Source organism: Penicillium chermesinum, assembly GCF_028974085.1.
Source record: "Penicillium chermesinum strain IBT 19713 chromosome Unknown utg000003l:1.0-5111272.0:1.0-5115320.0, whole genome shotgun sequence".
NCBI classification, from domain to species: Eukaryota; Fungi; Ascomycota; class Eurotiomycetes; order Eurotiales; family Aspergillaceae; genus Penicillium; species Penicillium chermesinum.
This window is the reverse complement of record NW_026695313.1, coordinates 932,103-953,716: the sequence shown is the minus strand read 5'-3', so window position 1 is coordinate 953,716 and position 21,614 is coordinate 932,103. Positions and strand designations below refer to the sequence as shown.

The window sequence follows — 21,614 nt, the reverse complement described above, 5'->3', positions numbered from 1 at the left end:
CAAGTCCAGTGGCAGGTACATGCCCTTTGGCCTTCAACGGCTTTCATACAGCAAAGTAACGCCAGTTTGATCGGGCCAGTTCTTCGGAGATTTCGGCCGAACTCAAAGAAATGAAACGGGTGGATTCAGCCCTTCGGCCTGATGTATCCGCTCGATTGTTTTTACCCGTTTAAGGTTGGTAAGGTGGGAGAGGCTGGAAGTTCCACAGGTCGTCTGGGGAAGGATTTGAAGGGTCGGGGGGACTTTACACCGCTGCGCGGCTGCGCGGGCCCGGAGCCACGCCTTTCCCTATACAATCAATTGTATGGCTACCGTGACTGTCATGAGGCTTTCATGCACAGCCCTAGGGGGGGAAAAGCCATAGGGCGTTCTATCGTTCAGGGGGGGGGGGGTGCACTTGGCCCGTAACCTTAATCCTCAAGGATACACCGGTAGTCCGGCTCTTGACCGAGGCTCTTGAGAGGATTCCAAACGGAGCGTAGCCGGACAGGATCCGAGCTAGATCGACTATAGACTGAAGGCCACCCGCTTGTCTACTAAGAAAGGGGGTAGGGGGATCATCGACGAGCCTCCCTCTAGCTGCCCGATGCAGTACCAATCGAGGGCCAGGGAAAGAGGGCCCGGACACGGAGCAGACGGAGCAGACGATCGGGGATTGACCCTCACCAACGCTCTTATTTTAGGAATAGCAGGGTATCGGTGCAATACCAAGACTCCCAAGACTCGGAGACCCACCAAAGTGAACGTGTCTGGGGGGATGATAACCCCCCCCCCCAAAGGTCCAGGCGTATAGGGGGGGACGCTAGGATGGAACGGACCATGCCTTCAGACCTTGCCTGGACTAAGCCCAAATCAGGAGGTTTTTGAGAGCCTATGAAACATCAGGCCCCAAAAGTTCCCAGACGTTAGAACCGTCAGGATTCCTTTGACGTTTCTTAGGATCAAATTAGGTTGCCCCATTCTGCGCGTGGCAACACGCCCTGTTCTGCAGATCTCTGACCCCCCCCGACTTTTCGCTGAGTGGATTGAACCAGTCATAACTTAATCCAGCTTAGTTTCTTCCTCTTTTCACCGGCAAGATACCGACTCATCAGAGATCGCCCGACTCATCCACTTAAGCCGGTTGCCATCTACTTGAATCAAGGGGAAATGCCCCCCCTTCATGCCTGTTTGAGTAACGACTGGTCGCTCCCGAGTAAAGCCCCCTTTACTACTCCGTTCCGAGGAAACGCATGTGATATAGATCTGGAGGGGTGCCACGGTCTTTTCGCCCCTCCTCCCCCTCTCATCGCAATTGCGCAATTGCCAACCAGCCTTGTCAAGGGTCTGGGCGCGCGCTCTGCATTGCCTTGGCTGGTGACGTGGGTAAGGCTACCGTTCAGCCGCTGCGCCTCAAGCCCGGGTGAAGAGTAGAGCGAACTGTTCGGCGCCGGCACTATGGATTGGAGGACTGGAAACCAGCCAATCAGATCCTCAGGGAGCCTTGCCAACGCCCTAACGCCTTCGTGATAGGTAAGAGAGATGCCAATCCCAGGTGCGCCGGCAACCCCGGATGGCCATGCGCTAGCGTTACGGGTGCGAGGGTCAATCAAGGACGACGGCAGGTATGCTTTGAAATCGTCCCTTGGAGCTATATTTGGACAGGGAGTGGGTCGATGCACGGCCCTTGCTCACAACTCCTATACTCTGGTCGACGTAACCAAGCACACGCAACGATTGGGACCACTTTCCTGGGAACTCGACTGGCAGGAAATCTGCAGGGTGTGCATAGGGTGTTTTCAAAAGGCGAACCAGCCCAATCACCTATGGAGATGGAGTGGGAAACCCGCAATATGCAAGCCCGCTTGGGGATCTGGTCCTTTCAAAAACAACTAAGTCAAGTAATCCGTACGTGGCAGACTTTCTCTTCCTTCACCTTGGCTATTCCTAACTAGTCAGTGTAAGGTGGCTGAATGCAACTGCTGAAAGTCTCAGTCGTATCCCGACCACCTCGCTCAACACCAATGGAGCGCCTGGCTAGTGTATACTAGTGTTGTGGTGTTGTTTGAGCCTCGAGGCCAATCAGCGAATGCGCGTGTGTACAGTTTCCGTAGTATCGGTAAAGAGACATTGCACAATCATAGACGAAGGATCCAAGGCTCGTATTGGGTGTCCTACCAGAGCTGCTTGGGAGCCCGTAGATCTGCCAGTGTTTATTCTCAGAATAATGACAGCTTCAAGTTCAAGTGGACGTACATCATGGCTGCATGACAGCCCATCGGTAGTTGCAGACATAGCACTAGTAGTGAGATCTCTAATCCCCAAATGCTTATACCAGTACATTCGCCTCGGATGGATATTCAACTTCAACTCGAGGCTATTATATAGCTATCTGTGAGAGCATACAACCCACGGCAAGCAGTACCTGCCACTGCTAGTGGCGTTGGTTAGTATTAATTTGTATACTAATATGGCGCGTTTTCCTAAAACACCTGCAAAACATCATGACCGTCCTTACTGTCGAAAATATCTTATGGAGATGATCGTGGACCCGCAAAGGTTGAACTCGCCGCTTCGCGTACACAAAAAGGAGTCCAAAACCAATTATAAATTTGGGAACCAAACTTGGACTTTCAAGTTTACCCTTAAGACAACAAGCACCGGTACTCCTGGTGATAGATCCAGATACAACTGCTTGCCGAACTTTAGAAGAATGTGTATTTGGACTTCAGAACGGTGGTGAAAGGCTGGTACATGCGTAGACATAAGAAGAAATTTAAGAGATAACTCGAAAGCACCCCTTTCAAGGAAAAAGGGCAAAAAAAAAAGGAGAGAGAGAGAGAGAGAAAGAAGGAAACTAGAATTCTGTCGTCTGTCATCATCGTCAGTTCCTAGTGCCTCCCTTGCCTTGATATAGGACTTGACCATTGGCAACAAAAATCCATCAACTGATCTAATAGACGTGACATCAATTCTCTTTTTGTCCTTCGCGTCTAGCCAATATCAGCTCCTCGAGTGCTGATCTGGTCTGATGGAGCTGCCTCCCCTTGCTGTCGCCGCCGCCGCATGGGTGCCTTTTTCCGGTTAGCAATGACTGCGTCCTGGGCCTGATTGGGGTCCATCTCTGTGTCGCCATCCTTATCTGCATCGGGCTCGGAAGGTGTAACTCTCTCGTGCTGGGCTGCTTCGTCGAGCTCGTAAATATTTCTGGGCTTCATTCGGAGCCACTTCATGCGCGGACCCACCCGTGAGGCTTCGGAGACCTTGAATCCGTAGATCTTAGGATCGTAGATTTTGCCTCGTCCGAGTCCAGGGCAGAAATTGAGTGTGTGTACCCCGTTGATCTCCAGTGGTTGTTCCTCGGGAGTAGGAGTCTCAAGGTCCGGCGCAGAGGATTGAGTAGGTCGGTTGGCAGACGATGACAAGCGACTAGTCGGGGACAGCGAGGCGTCAAGCCGCGGGCCAACACTCAAATCAGGGAAGGTCATGAAGAACAAACAACCGAACGTGGTACCAAAAAAGGCCCCATCAACCGAGTGGAAACGGCTATTAGGTGGTGTGTAAATATCCATACAGCCAGGGCAGAACAGCTTGACCGTTTCTTGCCCAGGTGTGTCCGATCGTCCAACAGGCAAGACTTTACATCCGCTACAGTTGACGCGTGGACAGACGCCGAAGTGTTGCATCTCGTACTTTTCCAGCATTTGCTGGATACCGGGGCGTGAGGTGATATACCGCTGGTGAATGAGACCATAGAGGAGCTCTGCGGAGCTTTCAATGACGCTTAAATCGCTGGCTACGCGGGCATGGCGCCGATCGCCGGCTCTCCGGTAGCCCAGGGGCCGCTCATCTCCCAATATCTCATCGTCATCTTCCTCTTCCTCCTCTTCCTCCTCTTCCTCTTCGTCATCCTCGGGCTCTACATCCAAAATCATCTCCAGGGCTTCCTTGTACATTGGCACCTGTGATTGTAAGCCGGTTAAGTTGAAGTCATCCTCAATGAAATCCTCGGACACCTCTGCGAAAAACTCATGGCCCATGAGGGAGCAGAATGAGGAGATCCATGACTCCGGGGCGCCTTCTGACGATGACATATCGAATGAGGCGGACACGGAAGAGGATAAGGTCGATTCAGACAGTTGACTCAGATCCAGCCTATCTAGGCCGTCGGCCAACGCCGAACCAGTCTCTCTCGACACGTTGCCGAGATGGGATCACAAATGGGAGAAGTTCTGGAGTGCGCGTGGGTGAAGAGGTGGCGTTGTAGGGGGGGGGTGTCTGATGCAACCCGGCACGTCAACACGCGAGGGGCTGAGGGCGGGGGAGGAAGCGCGAGAGCACTGAAGTTTGCTTGACGGAGAGTAGGGAACGGGGCGATAAAGCAGGCCGAGGTTCGTATGGAGAGCTTAGACCAAAGCAAATTGGTCTCCTGGGTCGCGATTCACAAGACCAACTGCCGGTGCAGGTCTCGAGGTGGCTTAGTGGAGAAAGCGAAGGTGCATAGCAAATGTGCGGGAGAGGGGAGGTTGTGCGAGAGGGTATGAGCCTAGCCCCGCCAAAAAAAATTTCATTCTCGTCAGCTCTGGGGTACATCGCGCGGGTTGAGTGGTGTCTAAAACGACATACAAGGGCAAACCCACTTATCTGCGGTAGAGTCCCTGCCGGTATTCTTGGGTCCTTTGCGTTCGCAGCTGTCGATCAGACGTCAACGCTAGGTTCGGGCTCGGTTTGGGGCGAGGAGGGCAGAATGGGCCGCACGGTTCAAGGGCGCCTGGGTAAACGCGACTAATGTGCACCAGATCTAGCACGACATGGATGGTAGGGGGTTTCGAGCACAAGACACGATTGTTGCGATGGATTCCTTGAGACTTGCAAGACCGGAGGTCACAAGTCACGTGCTATAGGCCTAGAAGTGGGGTGCTGATACTAATGGCCTTTTGGACTTCCCAAAAGGATTACTTGGTATTCATTTTAGCGGTTCCTAGAATAAATCTCGAATAACCCTTGAGAACTCCTCTTCCCCTCCAAGAATGCCAGAAAGGCCTTCTCCAGTATTATGGATCTCGCCTTCACCACTTCCAAACCCATTCATACTACCAGGGCCACTTGCGCCTGGCATGAAGTTGTTGAAGGACCCAACTGCCTCGAATAGATTCGTGAGCTCATGGCTCATTTGCAAGCCATTCAACGGACTGTTCCCAAGATCATTGACTCCGTTCATAGGCCCGTAAACGGCAAGGTCATTGATGGAGTGTCCAGCAAGGCCAGCCATAGCCACAGCAGCTGAAGAATGGGGATCGTCCGATCCCGAATAAGCACGGGCGATGACCCCTAACTTTTCTCCAATCTTCCGAAGACCCTTGATCGTCTTCCATAGGCGCTTGGATACATATGACCGGGTGCTGAATCCATTGATGAGATCTAAGGCCATGTAAAACTCATCACGGACCTGACGATTAAACTCGCCTGGTGCATGACAGACTGCAAGGAACAGTACGGCAAGAGCTGCCACCAGGAAATAATTAAATGTAATTTGTTGGGTGCGGTATATGTCGGACATCTGATTTAGACGGGTGAGCACCCGCACCGTATCCTTCGCAATATCAACGACTGTTTGGGCATGACCACGGTCTTCCCCAATGCTTGCAGCAGAGTGTAGGACGGGTCGATAAATCAAGATCCGCAGTTGATTCATCCGCAGGTAGAGCAGGACCCGAAGACGCCGAATTCCTCGGCTAGCTGTCTCCCCATTCTTCGGAGATTCCACGGGATAGAACTTGAGTTCATCCGGCACTTGTTTGTACCACTGCAAAACTTGGTAGTCCAAATAGCCAATCTCGTCTCGTCGAATATCCGTGGTGCCTTCAGAGCCGAGGCCAGAGTACCAAATCTTGGAACTTATTCGATTGTACGAGATCATGCATCTTAAGTAAGGGAGGTCGGAAGTGGGTTCGGGAAGATTTGGGTCAATATCCTCGTCTTGGATCACAAAAGGCAACCCTGTGCCCAGGCTCCACCGCCGATCCAGACTGTATACGGTCCAGAAGACTCGAATGATTAAGTTCCATTGATCTTCATTGGGGAACGATTTCATGAGAGCATCCCGCCGATGAAGCCCTAACTCCAAGCACATTCTTGCCGCCAGACCAATTAGCCGATAGGCCATGGCATCATCGTCGGTATGGAAATGATAGGTGGCCTAAAAATTTTAGCTATGGCTGGCAATTTCTGGGTGGTCGACTAAAACGTACCACAATGGCAAAGAGCTGGATGTTTTTGACATCATGAGGTTCCCAGAGCTTCGATTCGATGACTGGCTTGACAGACAAAAATAGTCGCTGACCGAGATCACTTTGGCCCCCACCTTCAACGACGAGTGTCGTAGCGAGGATGAGTTTGAGTAAAACGGAACTGTCATCATTGAGGCCATCCGTGCCTGGGAGACCTCGCTGAGCAAATCCAGTTCGCGTAGCGGCTTCCATGAAGGTGTAAAGGAGATTAGCTTGGTTAGTAACGGTAGATATGTCCACCAAGGGATACATGATGCCTATTTCCTCCTCGTAGACTTTGCAGAGACGCATTGCTTCATCCCGATGGATAGACCAGATCGGGTCTTTAGTCGGGTGGATGGCATTTATCAAGGGACCTGCATGAAGTGACGGCGGCGATCCAGCTGGGGTGACATGAGCAGTAGTCAAATCGTCAGGCGTCTCATTTTCGGGAGCGATTCCCATGCTCTGTAGACTGGATTTGGCGACATCGAAATTAAAGGCCGAACTGGTCGGGCCTTGGAATCGTGGATGGTGCGGCCGCACTCTGGGCGGTCCTGTGGGTAGCGGAGTGAAGACAGAATGGGACCCATCCCGAGCAAGAGGGTCAAATGGAGGAGATTCAAAATTAGACTTTTGACTTCGCAGCTCCTGCAAATTACTGACAAGGCTGTTGACTTGCTCCTGCAATGCTTTAATCTGTGACGTGATGGAACGAAGTTCTCTAAACCGGAATTAGTTTCCAAAGACGGGAATTTTAGGATAGTAAATGAGCTTACTCCGAGTCTTTGAAATTGTTGTTGCAGCAATTGGGTGCATATCGACCTAGCGGGGGGGCCGTTAGTTCCGTTGTTGGGACCTTGGGCTAGCTAGTGGGAAGAGTTCATACATTCGAGATTGAGGTGACCGCATCGCTGGCAAGGAACTTGTCCATTGCATTTGATCTTGCGGCGCTTGCATTCGTTGCTAGATTGACAAATCAGACGGTCAGAGTTCCAAGGTCGGCAGGAAAAGTGGCATGATGCGGTGCAGAGAGCTGCATTCAGCTATCGGCTGCACTTCCATGCCGCCCGGGGCCATGGAATTCCCTCGATAAAGAATCGGGCCATAACATACCATGCAATGGAGATGTAGCGATTCCGCTTTGCGCGCGTTTGCGTTCCGTTGCCCTGTTCCGCTTTCCTCTTGCTGCTGTCTTGGGCTGGGGTATCGGCCGAGTCCCCAGGGACACTCTGTGGCGGTGTCTTCTCCACATAAGGCGACCCGGACTCCATGATTTTTCGAGATTCGAGGCGTTAGGGCCTGAGCTTGATGGGGAAAAGGTTGCGATGGAGTGCGGAGAAATTCCTCGCGGGGTTTGCGGCTTTGCTGGTTTCCCCGGATTTGGGCTGACTCATCCTATTTTCTGCGGCCTGGACGTTTCATCCTGCTTATAGATCAACGTGAATGGGCTATGGGGAAGATAAAACCCCAGAACTTCTTAGGAATAGTGTACAAAAGCTATAGGCTGAGGACATTACATTTCCAATAGACTTTGAAGCTGTGAATATCAGTCATAGGACACATCATCCGTTCTTTGCTCTAGTGCAAGCAATATGAGTCCATGTGGACGCTGGGGCGCTACTAATCATTGACCCATATGGGTTAGCACTTCTCGATGCTGGATCAATTTTCGCTAGAAGAGAGAGCTCTCTGCTTAGCCACACTATGAGGAGATAGCTCTTGCATTAATTGATGAGCCATAAGGAACAACTCTCATCCACCATCGTCTCGTAATCTTGCCAGAGCAGCCATTATGCCTTCGCTCATTTCCTCAGGCTCTTGCGGTGGCGGCCTTCGTGCTGCTTCCTCGGCAGCTGATACTCGGCTTTCCTCTAGAACTGCACGCAGCACTGCTTCGTCCTCATCTACAGCAGACACATGGTGCTTTTGACTTCTATCCGACTTTTTTGCTGTTTCCACCCTGAAGTCTTCTCGTACTGCATTATACCACTGCTGAACTTTTCTCTGACCCCAGCCTGGGATCGAGGCAAGCTGTTCAGGGTGTGCGTTGATTGCATTCTGTAGGGTGCCAAAGCTCGATATGAGACTCGTGACGTCTGTCTTATTAATGCTTCGGGGAGTGGTGACAAACTCATTGAGTGAGTCTTTGTATGACTGAGCTTGCTGTGTTCGAATAGCGGTTGGTTGCGCGTGTTCAGAAGACTTGAAGAGTTCAAGGTAGTGGGCAGCCTCGGGTGCAGACCAGCAAAGTATTAATGTGAGATTGTTGATGATGGAGGTTTTGGATAATTCCTTGAGGATGTCTTCGTGATTTGGAATATCGACCATAACCAGCACAATGCGCAGGTTGTATTTGCCGGCAAGAAGCCGCACGCGTGAATAGATGTACTCGGGGTGCAGACGATGGTACTTGAGGGATAAGAAAAGGGCACAAGTTGTGAGGCCAACCACATAGTCAGCGGGGATATCGGCATATTCCCAAGGTAGAAGTTTGATATGATTCAAGATTGGATTGCCCTTTTGTCGCGTCGACACAAGGATTGATGAAGGGCCTGACCGATGAGGAAGCGCTTGTGGTTTCGGTTGTTGAACTTTGGGCGTAGGCGTGGTAGTTGAGGATCCATTCGTATTATCGGCCCTACCGTCAACTCCTTTCGAGCTGGATTGAGCATCCATATTCACGTCTTGGGTCTTGCATGGGTAAGTAGTGATGTTGATAAGGATGAGCTGTTGCGGCTTATCGGACCCACTTGTTTCTCACCGCCTGGAGTTGGTTTTTTTTTTTGCCGCTAATTTTTGCAGAAGAGCCCGGCCGAAGTTTGTTGTCGCAGCATTGCAAAACTGATGGAGCCCAACAAGAAACGACGTCTCTCAGGAGAGAATCCTGCAACAGAGGCGGATACCATGGACGCAAAATCTTCTGAGGCGTCAACCAAGCCCAGACGAACGCTGTTCGTTCGCTCCCTCCCAGCATCGGTCACGACCGAACGCCTCACAGAATATTTTTCGCAATCGTACGTACTCAAGCATGCTACGGTAGTCATCGACCCCCAGACAAAGCAATCGAAAGGCTACGGTTTTGTCACATTCGCCGATCTCGAAGATGCCCAGAGCGCACTCGAAGAGCTCAATGGATCCGATTTCGACGGGAAGAAAATTCGAGTCGACTTCGCCCAGCCACGTTCCCGTGAGATTGATGAAAAACTAGGCAAAAGTGTTCCTTCGGCTGCTGCTATCAAGTCGAAGCAGGAGCGAGAAGGCCCCAAAGATCAGCAACCCCCCCTAAGCTGATTGTCCGCAATTTGCCATGGAGCATCAAGGAACCAGAGGATCTGGGTCTTCTTTTTCGCAGCTTTGGCAAGGTCAAATATGTCACTCTGCCCAAACGAGGAAACAAACTGGCCGGTTTTGGCTTTGTCGTTCTCAGAGGCAGGAAGAATGCCGAGAAGGCACTTGCGGCAGTGAACGGAAAGGAAGTAGATGGCCGTACACTGGCCGTTGATTGGGCGGTCGAGAAGGAAGTTTGGGAGAATAACCAAAAGGGCGAGGAAGAAAACGAGGAGGAAGAGAAGGAGAGGGAAGAGAATGGAGAAGAATCCGAAGATGAGGATATGGAAGACGTTGAGCAAGATGATCTGGATAATACGTCAAGTGAAGGCTCGGATGAAGATGAAGATGAGGATGAGGATGAGAACGATGACGATGATCTGGACCTCGACGATCTCGACGGTAGCAAGGAGAATGAAGAGGATGAGCGTAACGCCTCGACTATTTTCTTGCGCAATCTTCCTTTTACTTGCGACGACGCGACTCTTTACGAACATTTCAAACAGTTTGGGCCTCTACGATACGCGCGTGTCGTGCTTGACCCTGAAACTGAGCGTCCGCGAGGCACAGGATTTGTGTGCTTCTGGAAGCCCGAGGATGCAGCCACTTGTGTGCGCGGTGCACCCAGAATTAACGAGCCTCCTGTTGCCGATAAGGATCGCAACCACCAGGCCTTGAAACACTCAGTTCTGCAGAACGAGAACGCAGACCCCAGCGGTAAATATACCCTGGACGGCCGTGTTCTCCAAGTCGCTCGCGCGGTGAATAAGCGTGAGGCCACCAGGTTGGAAGAAGAGGGAGTCTCACGCCGGCTTGTGCGCGACAAGGATAAGCGTCGTCTTTATCTGCTGTCTGAGGGCACTATTCCATCGGATTCCCCACTATACAAGAAGCTCTCTCCATCCGAAATCAAGCTTCGCGAAGAGAGCTACAAGCAGCGACAGAACTTTATCAAGAAGAACCCCGCGCTTCATCTGAGTCTTACCCGCCTCTCTGTCCGCAATCTCCCCCGTCACATCACCTCCAAAGACTTGAAACAACTTGCTCGTGCAGGTGTCGTTGGGTTTGCCACTGATGTGAAGAACGGAGTGCGCCAGCCACTCTCAAAAGAAGAGCGGGAGCGTTCGTCGGACGATATGAAGGAATTGGAGCACCTGCGCAAGACGAAACGCCAGGGTATCGTGCGACAAGCGAAGGTCGTTTTCGAAACTCGCGAGGGCACGAAGGTTCCTGAGAAGAGCGGTGGTGGCCGAAGCCGCGGTTATGGATTTATCGAATACTTCACTCATCGCCATGCTCTCATGGGTCTGCGGTGGCTCAATTGTCACGCCATTGATATCCCTGCGAGCGCTCAAGCAGAGGGCGAAAAGGAGAAGAAGAAGCGACTTGTCGTGGAGTTTGCCATTGAAAACGCGCAAGTCGTCAAACGCCGCAACGAGATACAAGAAAGGAAACGCAACGCACCCAAGGAAGCGAAGGAGAAAGCGGAGAACGCCGGTTCTGAGGATAAGGGTGGGAAGGGATTGAAGAGGAAGCGCTCCCAGAGCCGAGGCAAGGACCAGGATGGGAAGAAGGGAGAGACCGAAGAAGAGGAGGAGGAGAACAAGGTGGCCAAGCGCAATCGCATCATTGCGCAAAAGCGCATGAAGCGGAAGTCTCGTAAGGGCAAGGCGTGAGGCGTGCCCATTGTGAAGAGGGGGTTTATCCTTCTATGTTGTGCCCTCGTCGGCCTTATATGTTTGATACCTTTTTTGTCTATGGAGGAGCATACAGTAAAAGCATTGATTGACCGCCTGTCTCGGGTATTTTACATATGATTGTAAGTCTTGCATTTCATGACGGCCGACGCTTTAGGTGTTAGTAGCACCCTCAACCTTGCCGACAATGTTGTACCGCTTGCTGAAGAAGGTGAACCACTCATCCAGCACCACCTTGTCCTTATCCTCCAAGTCATACCAGTCTGGGACGCAGTCTTCCGGCTTGAGGGAGGATTTGGCGAGAGCACGCGAGGGGTCCTTGCCAGCGAAGACTTGGTTCACAGTCAGTAGATACCTCCAACGTGTGTCGGTGTCGAACTCACCTCGGTATTGACCAGTGGGTCCATAGGCGGGATTACGGCTCACGTCGAATACAACGCCCTTGATGGCGACTAAAGTAGGACGGCTTGAATCGGTCCCTATGGATTCGCAATCAGAGCTGAGATTCTCGTCCTCCACTGAGGGGAACGCATACCGTCGCACTTGGCCAATTCCTCCTGAGAGATGGGGTCATCCTTGGGCGGATCCAGCTGAACTGGCACCTTGGGCGTGAAACGCTTGAGACTGGTCGGTTTCAGCCATGATGTGAGGTGAAGAAAAGGATGGAAGGTCTGAGTTACGTTTTCCGGTTCGTGGGGCAAGCGGGGTCGGAGGGTAAAACGGAGTAGATTGACCTCGGAATTGGTCCGGCTCGGTGAGCTCGGGGGATGATCTACGCAGTATTACGATTTCAAGATGCTCAATCTAGGAAGTAGGAAAGTGGATCTTTCAAGGCTGCATCATCAAGAGAGTATCACTAGACACTGTACGCCTGTACGCTCCTCCACGGTTGTCTCGAGAACGCGAGAACCAAGTATAGCGACGGGATAGACGACGTTCCAGTGGCAATAACATCGATGACGAAAGTCTCCTCATCGTTCTCGGCCAGTTCATCTACTCCAACCTGTGTACTACTATACTATCCGATTCTGCCGATCGAGACCAGATGCCTCCCCAGAATGACAAGGTGGCTGTTATGCCCCCAGGACATCAAGACAAGCGGCAGAGCTTTGACGCCGAGCTCCACCATCTCTACTTCGATGACAATGAGAGTTTCTTCCCTCCTGCTTGGCTCGGCAAAGACTCAGTTACTCGACGGTCGTCCAATGATAGCACTACAAGCAAGGCCTCTGGTACAGAGACTAGCAGAGCAGAGAGCGCTCTAAACCTCTCCGAATGAATGAAAGTCGATACACCTCTCTGGATGTTTTCCAATAAGTATTTTGAAGGACGCGATGTGAATTGGATGTATATTACAAGTTTGTAGCTCGTTGATCATGAAAACTGCGACGACTAGCCCTGTACTCCCTTGTCCCTGCGTAATATCGTCGAAGGACCCTATGGTCGCATAATGTCGCTGGTTAGAGCATAGACTCTATTTTTGTTCTGCTTCGCCGGCTTTCAGCGCATCCATACGCTGCTTGTTGCGCTTCCCGAGGATTCGCAGCGTATTCTGGCGTTCAATTTCTGTCATCTGTTCCCAGTTGCTAATCCGCGCGAGAGTCCCATCGGCATTGACCACCATTGGCCCTAAATGGTCCAGCGTGACGGTAGAGCCTCCTTCCGCGCTCAGGTCGAGACGCTGTGCGTCCCCCGTCTCCGAGCCTTCGGTAGAGGGGAGATAGAGCTGTTCTTGGGGGGGGCTTTGACGGTGAGTCGGGCTCTTTGGCCTCCTGAGATACCGACTCGGGGGGTTGTGTCGACATTGTGTGTGCTTGGCGGGTTTGCTCGGTCTTGAGGATAGGTGCGCACTGAGGGAAAAGGACGGTGTACAGTCGCGAACTTGGACTTTGCGGCGGAGCGACGCTGAGAGTGAAAGCACTTGGTAGAGATGCGCGAACAATAAGTGGGTTAACAGTGAGGTGGAAGATTGCTGCGCGAAATGCGGTGCGTGACAAGTACATGGCTGGATGTGGTGTGGCGAAGAAGTTTAAGATCCTATAAAAGCGTGGAGTCGCGATGATTCTGGAACCGACGGGATCGGCGCCACCGTGCTGTTCTACATAGACGGAAAAACAAAACACCCTTAGAAGACAGAATTTCTAGGATTCTACATTTCTGACAGGTTCTAACATTTCTATCGGAACCACCAGTTCACCTGTGAAAATCAGCAACACTAGTCTTCTCTTTCTGATGGAGTCAACCTACCGATGCCGTTACACCTTCGCCGATCCCTTTGATACTATGCCACCAGCCTTTTGGAATAAACAGACCATCCCCGGCCTCCATATGTACCTCGAACCCTGATGGGGAGGCTGATGCGCCCCATACCATTTCATCTAGTAAAGCGCGCTCCTGGCCTTGCATCATCTCATCGCCTCGAAATGCAGCAGCGCCTCGATCGCTGCTTTTCCCAAGCTCGCTCCGGACTTTGGAGAAGAGCGCCTGTCCCTTGTCTGGTGCTAGCAGCCGCACCACTTTTTGTCCGGCCAACTGACCAAATACATTAGGGTTGGGGTCTCTGTGTAGAGGGGTGTAAGTGGGAGGGTAGCCGATCCAGACATTTGTATCGTAAACATCTCCCTTGCCGGCCCGCGCGACTACGTCGGGGACCGGGAAATCAGCGCGCAGAGCCGGCGGGAGGTCCAGAAGCTGGCATTGCGCGAGGTACAGCTGGGTGGACTGGGGTGCCTTCTCCGCCAGGCGTATCCATTCTAGAAAGAGAGAGAGTGGCGCATGGAATTGTCGGAAAGTCGAAACGCTGTCGGACTCGCCCGCGTCCGACTCGGTGAGTTCAAGCGGAACAAGCGCATCGCCAGCGTGCTCCTGCAAGTAGTCAAAATTTAATCGGGCAGGGCTGTAGCTTCTCTGGAACCATTTTGTCGAAGCCGGCAGGTCAAGTAATGAGCGTGGAAGGATTCCGGGATGCTCGGGGAGGAAGCATTTCTGTCTGAAAGTGTCGATGGACGCTGGCAACACGTCGAGAGCGCGGTAAGCGTCGGCCGCGGAGGCGCAGAATGCACGAGCTGCGCATGAGATGCCCAAAGAGGCAATTCTTGGGCGATATGGTCCTCGGGGCCTCATTGTGCGAGAGGACACGAGAAGAAAGTACCCGAAGGCAAGTCGCGTTCCTGGTCTCTGAATCCTACCGTGTGCGACAGCCCTACGCATCCCAGTTGGACGCCATTGGAGTATGGAATATATCCAGTCCTCCAGCACAATAGAATTCTTCTTATTATTATTAATGCGATTTCCCTTCATTTCATCAAGATCATGTCTCTACGATTCTCCTATTCTCTGAATATTGGATCGTAGTATTACCTATTCATTGGTTTGTGTAGGAACTAGCTGAGGTCGACTCCGAACGCAGCACCAAGCATTCGTTCGTGCGTGGATAATAACTTTGCAAGGCCTCACATAGTGTAGCCAGATATTTGATCCTTTGCAGGTCGATCTTATCGCCGCAAGGCTCCTCGGTTAAAATCCACGTGGATCTGGGGGGGCTCCGTTCTTCACGTCCAAAGGGGCCGAGGTCTCCAAGAAGGAAACCTGGACCCTTATATGCTGTGCTACCCGGGCTCCCAGGTCGAGTTGGTTTATCTTGGTGTACGGGCCTGGCCTCATTTCCCCTATGTTTGCTGCACAATAAACATTCGCAGACATAATGCCTTCGCCCACCCGCATTCATAAACGCCGCTTCTATGGGGAAGATGCCCATACCTATTACCCGGTTCTCATTATCGGCGCGGGGGAGTCGGGCGTGGCGATGGGTTGTCGTTTGAAAGAGGCCTTGGGCTTCGATCAATTCCGGATCTTTGAGCGACAGTCGGGGATTGGGGGTACGTGGTGGATCAACCGCTATCCTGGAGCTGCCTGCGACATGTACGTGTGTACCTACTGAACTCTCCGCAGAGGGAAACTGACATTCCACAGTCCGGCAATGCTTTACTCGTTCTCTTTCTCTCCTAAAACTGATTGGTCGACCCTTCATCCTCCTGGAGCGGAACTTGCTCAATACTTTGCAGATGTCTGCGAGAAATACCAAATCGTCGACAAGATCCAGTTTCACACCGATGTCCAACATCTTCGATGGCTTGAAGACGAAGAGGAATGGGAGGTTACTCTGTCATACCTTGCTCCAGGCACAGGTGATCTATCATCCTACGAGCGGGAGCAACTCGCTGCCAAAGAGGGCGCTCATCGGGTATACATCAAGACTGAGGTTGTACGCGCCAAAATCGTTGTCAGTGGCGTGGGAGGGCTAGTCGAGCCTAAGATTTGGCCTGCGAATGTCCCGGGGATCGATAAATTCCAAGGGCAAGTGATGCACACAGCTCGCTGGGATGATAAGGTTGATCTACGTGACAAAGATGTTGTCGTCATTGGGTCAGGTTGCAGTTCTGCCCAGGTGGTTCCAGAGATCGCGAAGCCAGAAGCCCACGTACGCTCGGTCACCCAGTTGATGCGAACTCCGCCATGGGTGCAGCCAGACCTTCTCCCTCCAACTTATCTTCGGTGGTACGAAAAATGGATGCCAACGTTGCTGACGCGCGTGCCGGGGCTGGGACGCCTTTTCCGGGCCTACATTTTCTGGAGGGCAGAACATGGCTTTTTGACCATGTTCGCCGACACGGCATATTCTCGCCGAAAGAAGCCAGGAATCGAGAAAAGGTTCCTGGAGAATATGCGCAAACACGCACCCAAAGAATACCACGAAATGCTTACCCCAAACTATCCTCTCGGATGTAAGCGACGGGTGGTCGACAACGCATGGTACAAGAGTTTGAACGCTCCCCATGTTGAGTTGAGCACCCAGCCTTTGACCCAGGTTCATCCAAGGAGTGTCACTATAGGGCCGGGGCATCTTTACCCTAAGAATGCCGATAGCCCTGAGCGAGAGATTCCCGCAGATGTGATCATTCTAGGCAATGGGTTTGAGACGAACCAGTGGCTACACCCACTCAAGGTCACCGGTAGAGGTAATAAGGATATCAATGAGGTGTGGGAAGAACGCGGTGGCGCACAGGCATATCTGGGTATCGCTATGGATCATTTCCCCAATTTCTTCATGTTGTTTGGCCCAAACACAGGGACTGGGCATACCAGTGTGATCTTTGCGACAGAGAATGCCGTCGAGTTTTCTCTCCGGTTCATCAAACCCATTCTGGAGGGCCATGTGAGTGCATATGAGGTCAAAGAGGAAGCAGAAATATCATGGACAAAGCAGATACAGAATCAGCTGCAGAAGACCGTTTTCCGTCGTGGGGGGTGCTCAAGCTGGTATATCACCGCGGACGGCTGGAATTCGTCCACCTATCCGTACTCTCAGCTCCATTACTGGTATAGGTGCGCTTTCCCCGTATGGGGTGACTGGTCTGCCAAATTGACCCGAAAGGGAGTCAGTCATCAGCGGGTTTCCCGGGTACTTCGACTACTTGTACTTGGCAGCTTTCTCTTCGGTGTGCAATGGCTTCGGAAGAAGCCCCAGTATGCGCTGCAAGTGGTACAGTTGCTCGGCTCTTGGAAGGAACAGCTTTTCTCGAGGCTTAGGTTTTTCTGATCGTTACGGCGCCTGTCTTTTGCAATATCGTGTGTAAAATACCCGTGCAGAGGTGGACTTGATTAAGTATATAGTTATCGAACCAGGGAAATGCTACAACTCACCTAATCCGATACTATTGAGACACCATTGAGGCCTACGTACGCCTAAATCCTCCTGCGTATGCGGCCTCCGCCCGGCTTGCCAAAAGCGATCATTTTGATGCCCTAGGCACTATTTCCTTTATCCTCGTGTTCATTTGGAGTCGTATGACTTTTAGTCGGGCGCAGGCCACATGTAATTTGGGCATCATTAGGTATCAATGCCTAGATAGCATCAAAGGGAGTGAAACTAGCTAAAGGGGGGAGTAGATAAGCGGGGGTTATACCATCAACTCTCTAAAATTAACGGAATAGACCGTAATTACCTCAAGAATCATGGGGATATAGCCACAGTACGCTCAAGTTGAGCCCAAGCCAGAATGGCCACGAATCTCTCACAGTGAACATGAGGCCGTAAGTCCTGGAGGAATTACGTATAAGCCTCGGGGTAGATCCTATCGCGCAATGTTTCCGAGCCCCGCTGGCCAGGAGGAATGCCACTCAGCTGCCAAAAATCCCGCAGGATCTGTATCACCGGTGGCATTGAACCGGTTATCATGACCCCGCCTCGCATACATCCCAAGGCTTCCAGCCAAGTTCTTTCTCCTATAAATGTGGACTTCAACTTCACAGGTCATTAGTGATTTCCAGCAACCATGGCCGAAGATCATCACGCGTTAGTTTTTGGTGCCTCTGGCGTCACAGGCTGGAGCATCGTGGACTCAATCCTACGTGGATATCCAACCCCTGAGACCTTTCGCCGGGTAACTGCTCTCACAAACCGTCCGCTGTCACCCGAAGCTGCACAATGGCCGTCGTCTGAGAAGTTAAAACTGGTCTCTGGAATCGATCTTCTGCAAGACAGCCAGTTGAATCTCCAACAGCAGCTGCGGGAGCGGGTTCCTGATATCGAGACCGTGACCGAAGTCTATTTCTTTGCCTACGCTATGGACCCCAACCCTGAAATAGAGACCAAGAAGAATGAGCAGATCTTGCGACAGGGCGTGGCTGCGGTGGATAGCCTCAGCCCGAAGCTCCGATTTGTTCTTCTCGGTACTGGAGTCAAAGAATATGGGATCCATCTGCTGGACAAGTTTCCGTGGGGTCATAAATTGCCCTTAAAGGAGACACATCCTCCTCTACCGGAGCCGTATAGGTCGGAACTCTTCTACTACCCCCAACTGGAGGTATTGAGTCACCTAGCGCAAGGCAAGCGATGGAAGCACTGCAGAGTCTTGCCGGATATTATCGTGGGCTTCGTGCCTAACAATAACTTCTATTCCCTCGCTCAATGGTTAGCAATGTTCCTGAGTCTTTATCGAGAGATCAACGGTGAAGGAGCAACTGTTGTCTTCCCCGGAACGATGAAGAGCTGGAAAGCCCTAAGCCAGGACAGCAGCCAAGATTTGATTGCTCGATTCTCGATATACGCCAGCCTGGATCCCCACATTGGCGTGGGTGAAAGATACAACATAGCTGATAGTGAGGAGCCGACCACCTGGGAAGTCAAATGGCCTATTGTCTGTGAGTACTTTGGTCTTAAGGGTGCTTCACCCGAGGGCGGATCTGGTCCAGATCCAGCTAGATATATTGCAGAGAACAACTCGCGATGGGCGGAGATGGAAGAGAAGTATAATCTCCAGAAGGGGCACGGGCAAAGCAACGACCGCAGTCTATCCATGGTTCCTCATTTCTTGATGAGTGCGTCAGATTTTGATCGGCCACTCGACATGACAAAGACGCATCAGGCGTGGGGGCCTTCCAAGGAGGAGGCAGATGTTCGTCAATGTTGGTACACGGCATTTGATCGCTACAGACGCGCCAAGATCATCCCATAGCGCTGTACATACGAGTAGATAGCAGGAGATGCATTTCATGGAAGTAACTGAATAATAGTTCGATCGTTGAGTTTGAAAAATATCCAATGGATCGATCAGAGATACAGTGAGGGTGCAGGATAGAGAAAGATGTTTACTTTGGGTTTCAGTTCTGCGGGGAGCTGGCTGAGGCACTCTTACAATGGCTGTTTTTCGCCACTACATTGCCTGTGCTAGAAGCATTCGAACATCGAGCCCGCCCTTGAAGGGCTACACCCAGTAAGGTTATTGTTCTGAGTGGCTGGACCAGTGCCACACGCTAATGCGGCATGACTATTCATCCCTCGCTTTTGAGTGGCTGTTCAATTTAGATGACTTTTGTCGAGACATGATTGGCTGCATATAGATCTATAGTATAGTTCTTGCATTCACCGGGTGTTTCATTGAATGGTATCGTCTGAATCTCGAATCATAGTGAAGAGGAGAGGAAAAGGACAATCATAAGAAAAGCCCCGCCCCGAGGCCCCCAAACCCAGGTCGATAGAATATACGCAGATAACAAAGAGGAAAGGAGAAAGAAGGAAAAGAAAAGGAAAAAAAAAAAAACCAATAAAAAACACTCAGGGATATAGGCGACCTAGATAAGGAGGCGCGGGAATAGAGGTTGCCGGACAAACGGGAAATTGAGAAATCGCAGAAGATCATTAGTCGAGCATTTTCATGGAGAGGCCCTATAACCTGCCGTGGCTCATACCGGGAGGCACAGTGAAAGTGAAAAGGCGTGAGAACATGTAAGCACGGAACTCGAAAGGAATTCGTCACTGAGGCTGGGCGAAACGTTTAGGTAGGCTTGTCGCAGCCGATGCGACCTAGCAGTGCTTTCCGGTCGCTCTGATCGAAAGGCACGCGGCCGCGGCCGCGGCCGCGAGCACGTACAGACCCAGAACCATTCGTCCGGCGGTGGTCCGGGCCCGTAGCGACATCATTGGCAATGGGAGGTACGCTCACGCCTTCCTTAGCGGCCAACAACACAGGGGCATTAGGTGCAGCCTCGTCATTTTCAACCTCGTCCTCCTCGTCACTGCGAACATCTTCTGCATCGTTACCACAGACCACACCGTATGCAATACGGGCAATCAAGCGGAACCAGACGACAGAGAGTCCCTGGATAGAGAGCAAGAAAGACAGGAATATGTACTTGATCGTGCTGTTCATGCAAAATAGGACCGTTCAAGTCCTGGAAAGGCGTGAACAGGTATCCAAAGGAACGAGGATATCCATCTTCGCTGATAAGCTCGCCGGTCGCTCGAGAATAGCAACCGTACGCCATCCTGTCCGGGACATTCTGGTAAATCGACCACCACAGTACGTTGTACAAGTAGTGTCGCGTAAGGACCCAGGTTGCCATGAAGACGCCAAAAGCAACATTGCAGGCATTCATAAAACCAAGGTACTTGAGGATCTTGGCAAACTATGATGATTGTGAGTGCAAATTCGGACGTAGAACTATTCAACGACTGGGTCTTACCGGAAGAAGGAAATCCACGACATCCATCAGACACAGCACCACATTAGAGACGTTGTAGAATCCATAGACATAGGCGGAGCTTAAAAGGACACTGGTGATAATGTGGTGCGACAGCATCTGGTAGTGATCTTTGCGCTGCTCCTCGATATGAATGACAAAGATCTGCTGGATTAGAAAGCCCAGCTCAACTAGCAGGTACCATTTCATGAGGCCTGATAAAGGTCGTGCAGGCCATTCGTCCCAAAGTGCGCTGAAGTCCCACCAATAGTATGAGTTCTTCCAAAGGTACTATACATAGAAAAGGGAGAAAAGAAATGTTAGCAATTGGCTGACCTGAAGATTACATAGTGGAAACACCTACCAAGCCCAATGCCCAAATTCCGGAATAGTAGATTGTCTGCCAGCCCTGCTCGGCGAAACGAATGCATCCCTTTCGCTTCAATCCGGCGCTTCGAGCAAAGGGATAGAGAATCCAATCCATCGCAATTGCACGGACCGCGTTGAGGGCAAGGACGACGCTGAAGACGAAGTATACATCGTCCCAGCCCTGAACGTAGTAGTCGCCGGCAGCATCATAGTACGACAATTCAAAGAAAGGCTGGGTATACGGTCGCAGCGAAGGGTAAAGATTGTGGAGGGCCAATAGCATCGAGAATATGGTCATCGAGATTCCTACGAGGTGCCAAGAGTTAGCTCAGGTTTTTTTTCGGTTCCAATGCCTAGATCAACATGCAGCACAGCAAGCGACTTGTTTTTGTTTTTCTTTGAAAGCTTCCATGCTGCGACCGGAGTTGTAGGCTTTTGGCCGGTTGTAGAAACGTGTTGATATCATACCAATTTGGTTATCGACCACCCATTCTCGGAACGTGGTCTCCTTGGCTCGCGGTCCGCTCGGGCTCGAAACATAGGCATTGAGCTCTGGCGCTGGCAATGACACCGTCGTCTCTTTGGCCATGACGGGGGAGGGGTGCGGGCAAAGATCACAGAGCTTTGCAAGAGGGAATGTTGGCGAAGTTGCACGGGAGAGCCAAAAAGAGGGTCGGCACTAGTACTGCGTAATTAACCGGAGGAGTGGGATGGGTCTGGAAGCCTCAGGGCGGATCTGCCGCACGGTCACTGGCTCAGCAGAGGGAGAAGCAACGTTCCCACCCTTGTTTTCTTGGAGAGACTGGCCGGGTTGGAGAAGCTGCGCTATATGAGTCCCAAATGAGAGCTAAGGACTTCTTAGACCCAGGAGGAAGGGGAATTCGAGTCCACGGGGGAGAGGTGGGAGCAAGAAGGAGGCGGGGGAGGACCGGTGAACTCGTTTCACGTC

General features: G+C 51.6%; 11 protein-coding genes across 11 annotated transcripts; 4 read left to right on the top strand and 7 right to left on the bottom strand.

Annotated features, from left to right (window-relative positions):
* Nucleotides 1-2,972: 2,972 nt before the first annotated feature.
* On the bottom strand, nucleotides 2,973-4,073 carry N7468_003261 (casein kinase II subunit beta; the record flags this gene model as incomplete). Its single annotated transcript, XM_058472558.1, has 1 exon — nucleotides 2,973-4,073. One exon carries the CDS (start codon nucleotides 4,071-4,073, stop codon nucleotides 2,973-2,975), a length of 1,101 nt encoding a protein of 366 aa, XP_058331561.1.
* An 887-nt stretch (nucleotides 4,074-4,960) lies between these two features.
* On the bottom strand, nucleotides 4,961-7,522 carry N7468_003260 (transcription factor domain-containing protein; the record flags this gene model as incomplete). Its single annotated transcript, XM_058472557.1, has 5 exons — nucleotides 4,961-6,178; nucleotides 6,231-6,972; nucleotides 7,028-7,073; nucleotides 7,138-7,214; nucleotides 7,365-7,522. 5 exons carry the CDS (start codon nucleotides 7,520-7,522, stop codon nucleotides 4,961-4,963), a joined length of 2,241 nt encoding a protein of 746 aa, XP_058331560.1.
* Nucleotides 7,523-8,003: 481 nt separating this feature from the next.
* N7468_003259 (DNA repair protein RAD10) lies at nucleotides 8,004-8,927 on the bottom strand (the record flags this gene model as incomplete). The annotated part of the gene is made up of 1 exon (XM_058472556.1): nucleotides 8,004-8,927. The coding sequence occupies one exon, from the start codon at nucleotides 8,925-8,927 to the stop codon at nucleotides 8,004-8,006; it is 924 nt and encodes a 307-aa protein (XP_058331559.1).
* Nucleotides 8,928-9,095: 168 nt separating this feature from the next.
* N7468_003258 (mRNA-binding ribosome biosynthesis protein NOP4) lies at nucleotides 9,096-11,254 on the top strand (the record flags this gene model as incomplete). Its single annotated transcript, XM_058472555.1, has 2 exons — nucleotides 9,096-9,438; nucleotides 9,498-11,254. The coding sequence occupies 2 exons, from the start codon at nucleotides 9,096-9,098 to the stop codon at nucleotides 11,252-11,254; spliced, it is 2,100 nt and encodes a 699-aa protein (XP_058331558.1).
* Nucleotides 11,255-11,428: 174 nt separating this feature from the next.
* N7468_003257 (putative progesterone binding protein) lies at nucleotides 11,429-11,898 on the bottom strand (the record flags this gene model as incomplete). Its single annotated transcript, XM_058472554.1, has 3 exons — nucleotides 11,429-11,607; nucleotides 11,659-11,754; nucleotides 11,811-11,898. Coding segments are annotated over 3 exons (363 nt in total), but the record flags the coding sequence as incomplete, so codon positions are not given.
* Nucleotides 11,899-12,320: 422 nt separating this feature from the next.
* N7468_003256 (uncharacterized protein) lies at nucleotides 12,321-12,554 on the top strand (the record flags this gene model as incomplete). The annotated part of the gene is made up of 1 exon (XM_058472553.1): nucleotides 12,321-12,554. One exon carries the CDS (start codon nucleotides 12,321-12,323, stop codon nucleotides 12,552-12,554), a length of 234 nt encoding a protein of 77 aa, XP_058331556.1.
* Nucleotides 12,555-12,749: 195 nt separating this feature from the next.
* On the bottom strand, nucleotides 12,750-13,278 carry N7468_003255 (uncharacterized protein; the record flags this gene model as incomplete). The annotated part of the gene is made up of 2 exons (XM_058472552.1): nucleotides 12,750-13,001; nucleotides 13,057-13,278. The coding sequence occupies 2 exons, from the start codon at nucleotides 13,276-13,278 to the stop codon at nucleotides 12,750-12,752; spliced, it is 474 nt and encodes a 157-aa protein (XP_058331555.1).
* A 173-nt stretch (nucleotides 13,279-13,451) lies between these two features.
* Nucleotides 13,452-14,398, bottom strand: N7468_003254 (putative JmjC domain protein; the record flags this gene model as incomplete). The annotated part of the gene is made up of 2 exons (XM_058472551.1): nucleotides 13,452-13,472; nucleotides 13,523-14,398. The coding sequence occupies 2 exons, from the start codon at nucleotides 14,396-14,398 to the stop codon at nucleotides 13,452-13,454; spliced, it is 897 nt and encodes a 298-aa protein (XP_058331554.1).
* Nucleotides 14,399-14,978: 580 nt separating this feature from the next.
* On the top strand, nucleotides 14,979-16,874 carry N7468_003253 (flavin-containing monooxygenase; the record flags this gene model as incomplete). The annotated part of the gene is made up of 2 exons (XM_058472550.1): nucleotides 14,979-15,196; nucleotides 15,248-16,874. The coding sequence occupies 2 exons, from the start codon at nucleotides 14,979-14,981 to the stop codon at nucleotides 16,872-16,874; spliced, it is 1,845 nt and encodes a 614-aa protein (XP_058331553.1).
* A 736-nt stretch (nucleotides 16,875-17,610) lies between these two features.
* Nucleotides 17,611-18,792, top strand: N7468_003252 (SDR family oxidoreductase; the record flags this gene model as incomplete). The annotated part of the gene is made up of 1 exon (XM_058472549.1): nucleotides 17,611-18,792. One exon carries the CDS (start codon nucleotides 17,611-17,613, stop codon nucleotides 18,790-18,792), a length of 1,182 nt encoding a protein of 393 aa, XP_058331552.1.
* An 819-nt stretch (nucleotides 18,793-19,611) lies between these two features.
* On the bottom strand, nucleotides 19,612-21,254 carry N7468_003251 (uncharacterized protein; the record flags this gene model as incomplete). The annotated part of the gene is made up of 5 exons (XM_058472548.1): nucleotides 19,612-19,935; nucleotides 19,970-20,242; nucleotides 20,300-20,587; nucleotides 20,661-20,971; nucleotides 21,134-21,254. 5 exons carry the CDS (start codon nucleotides 21,252-21,254, stop codon nucleotides 19,612-19,614), a joined length of 1,317 nt encoding a protein of 438 aa, XP_058331551.1.
* Nucleotides 21,255-21,614: the final 360 nt, after the last annotated feature.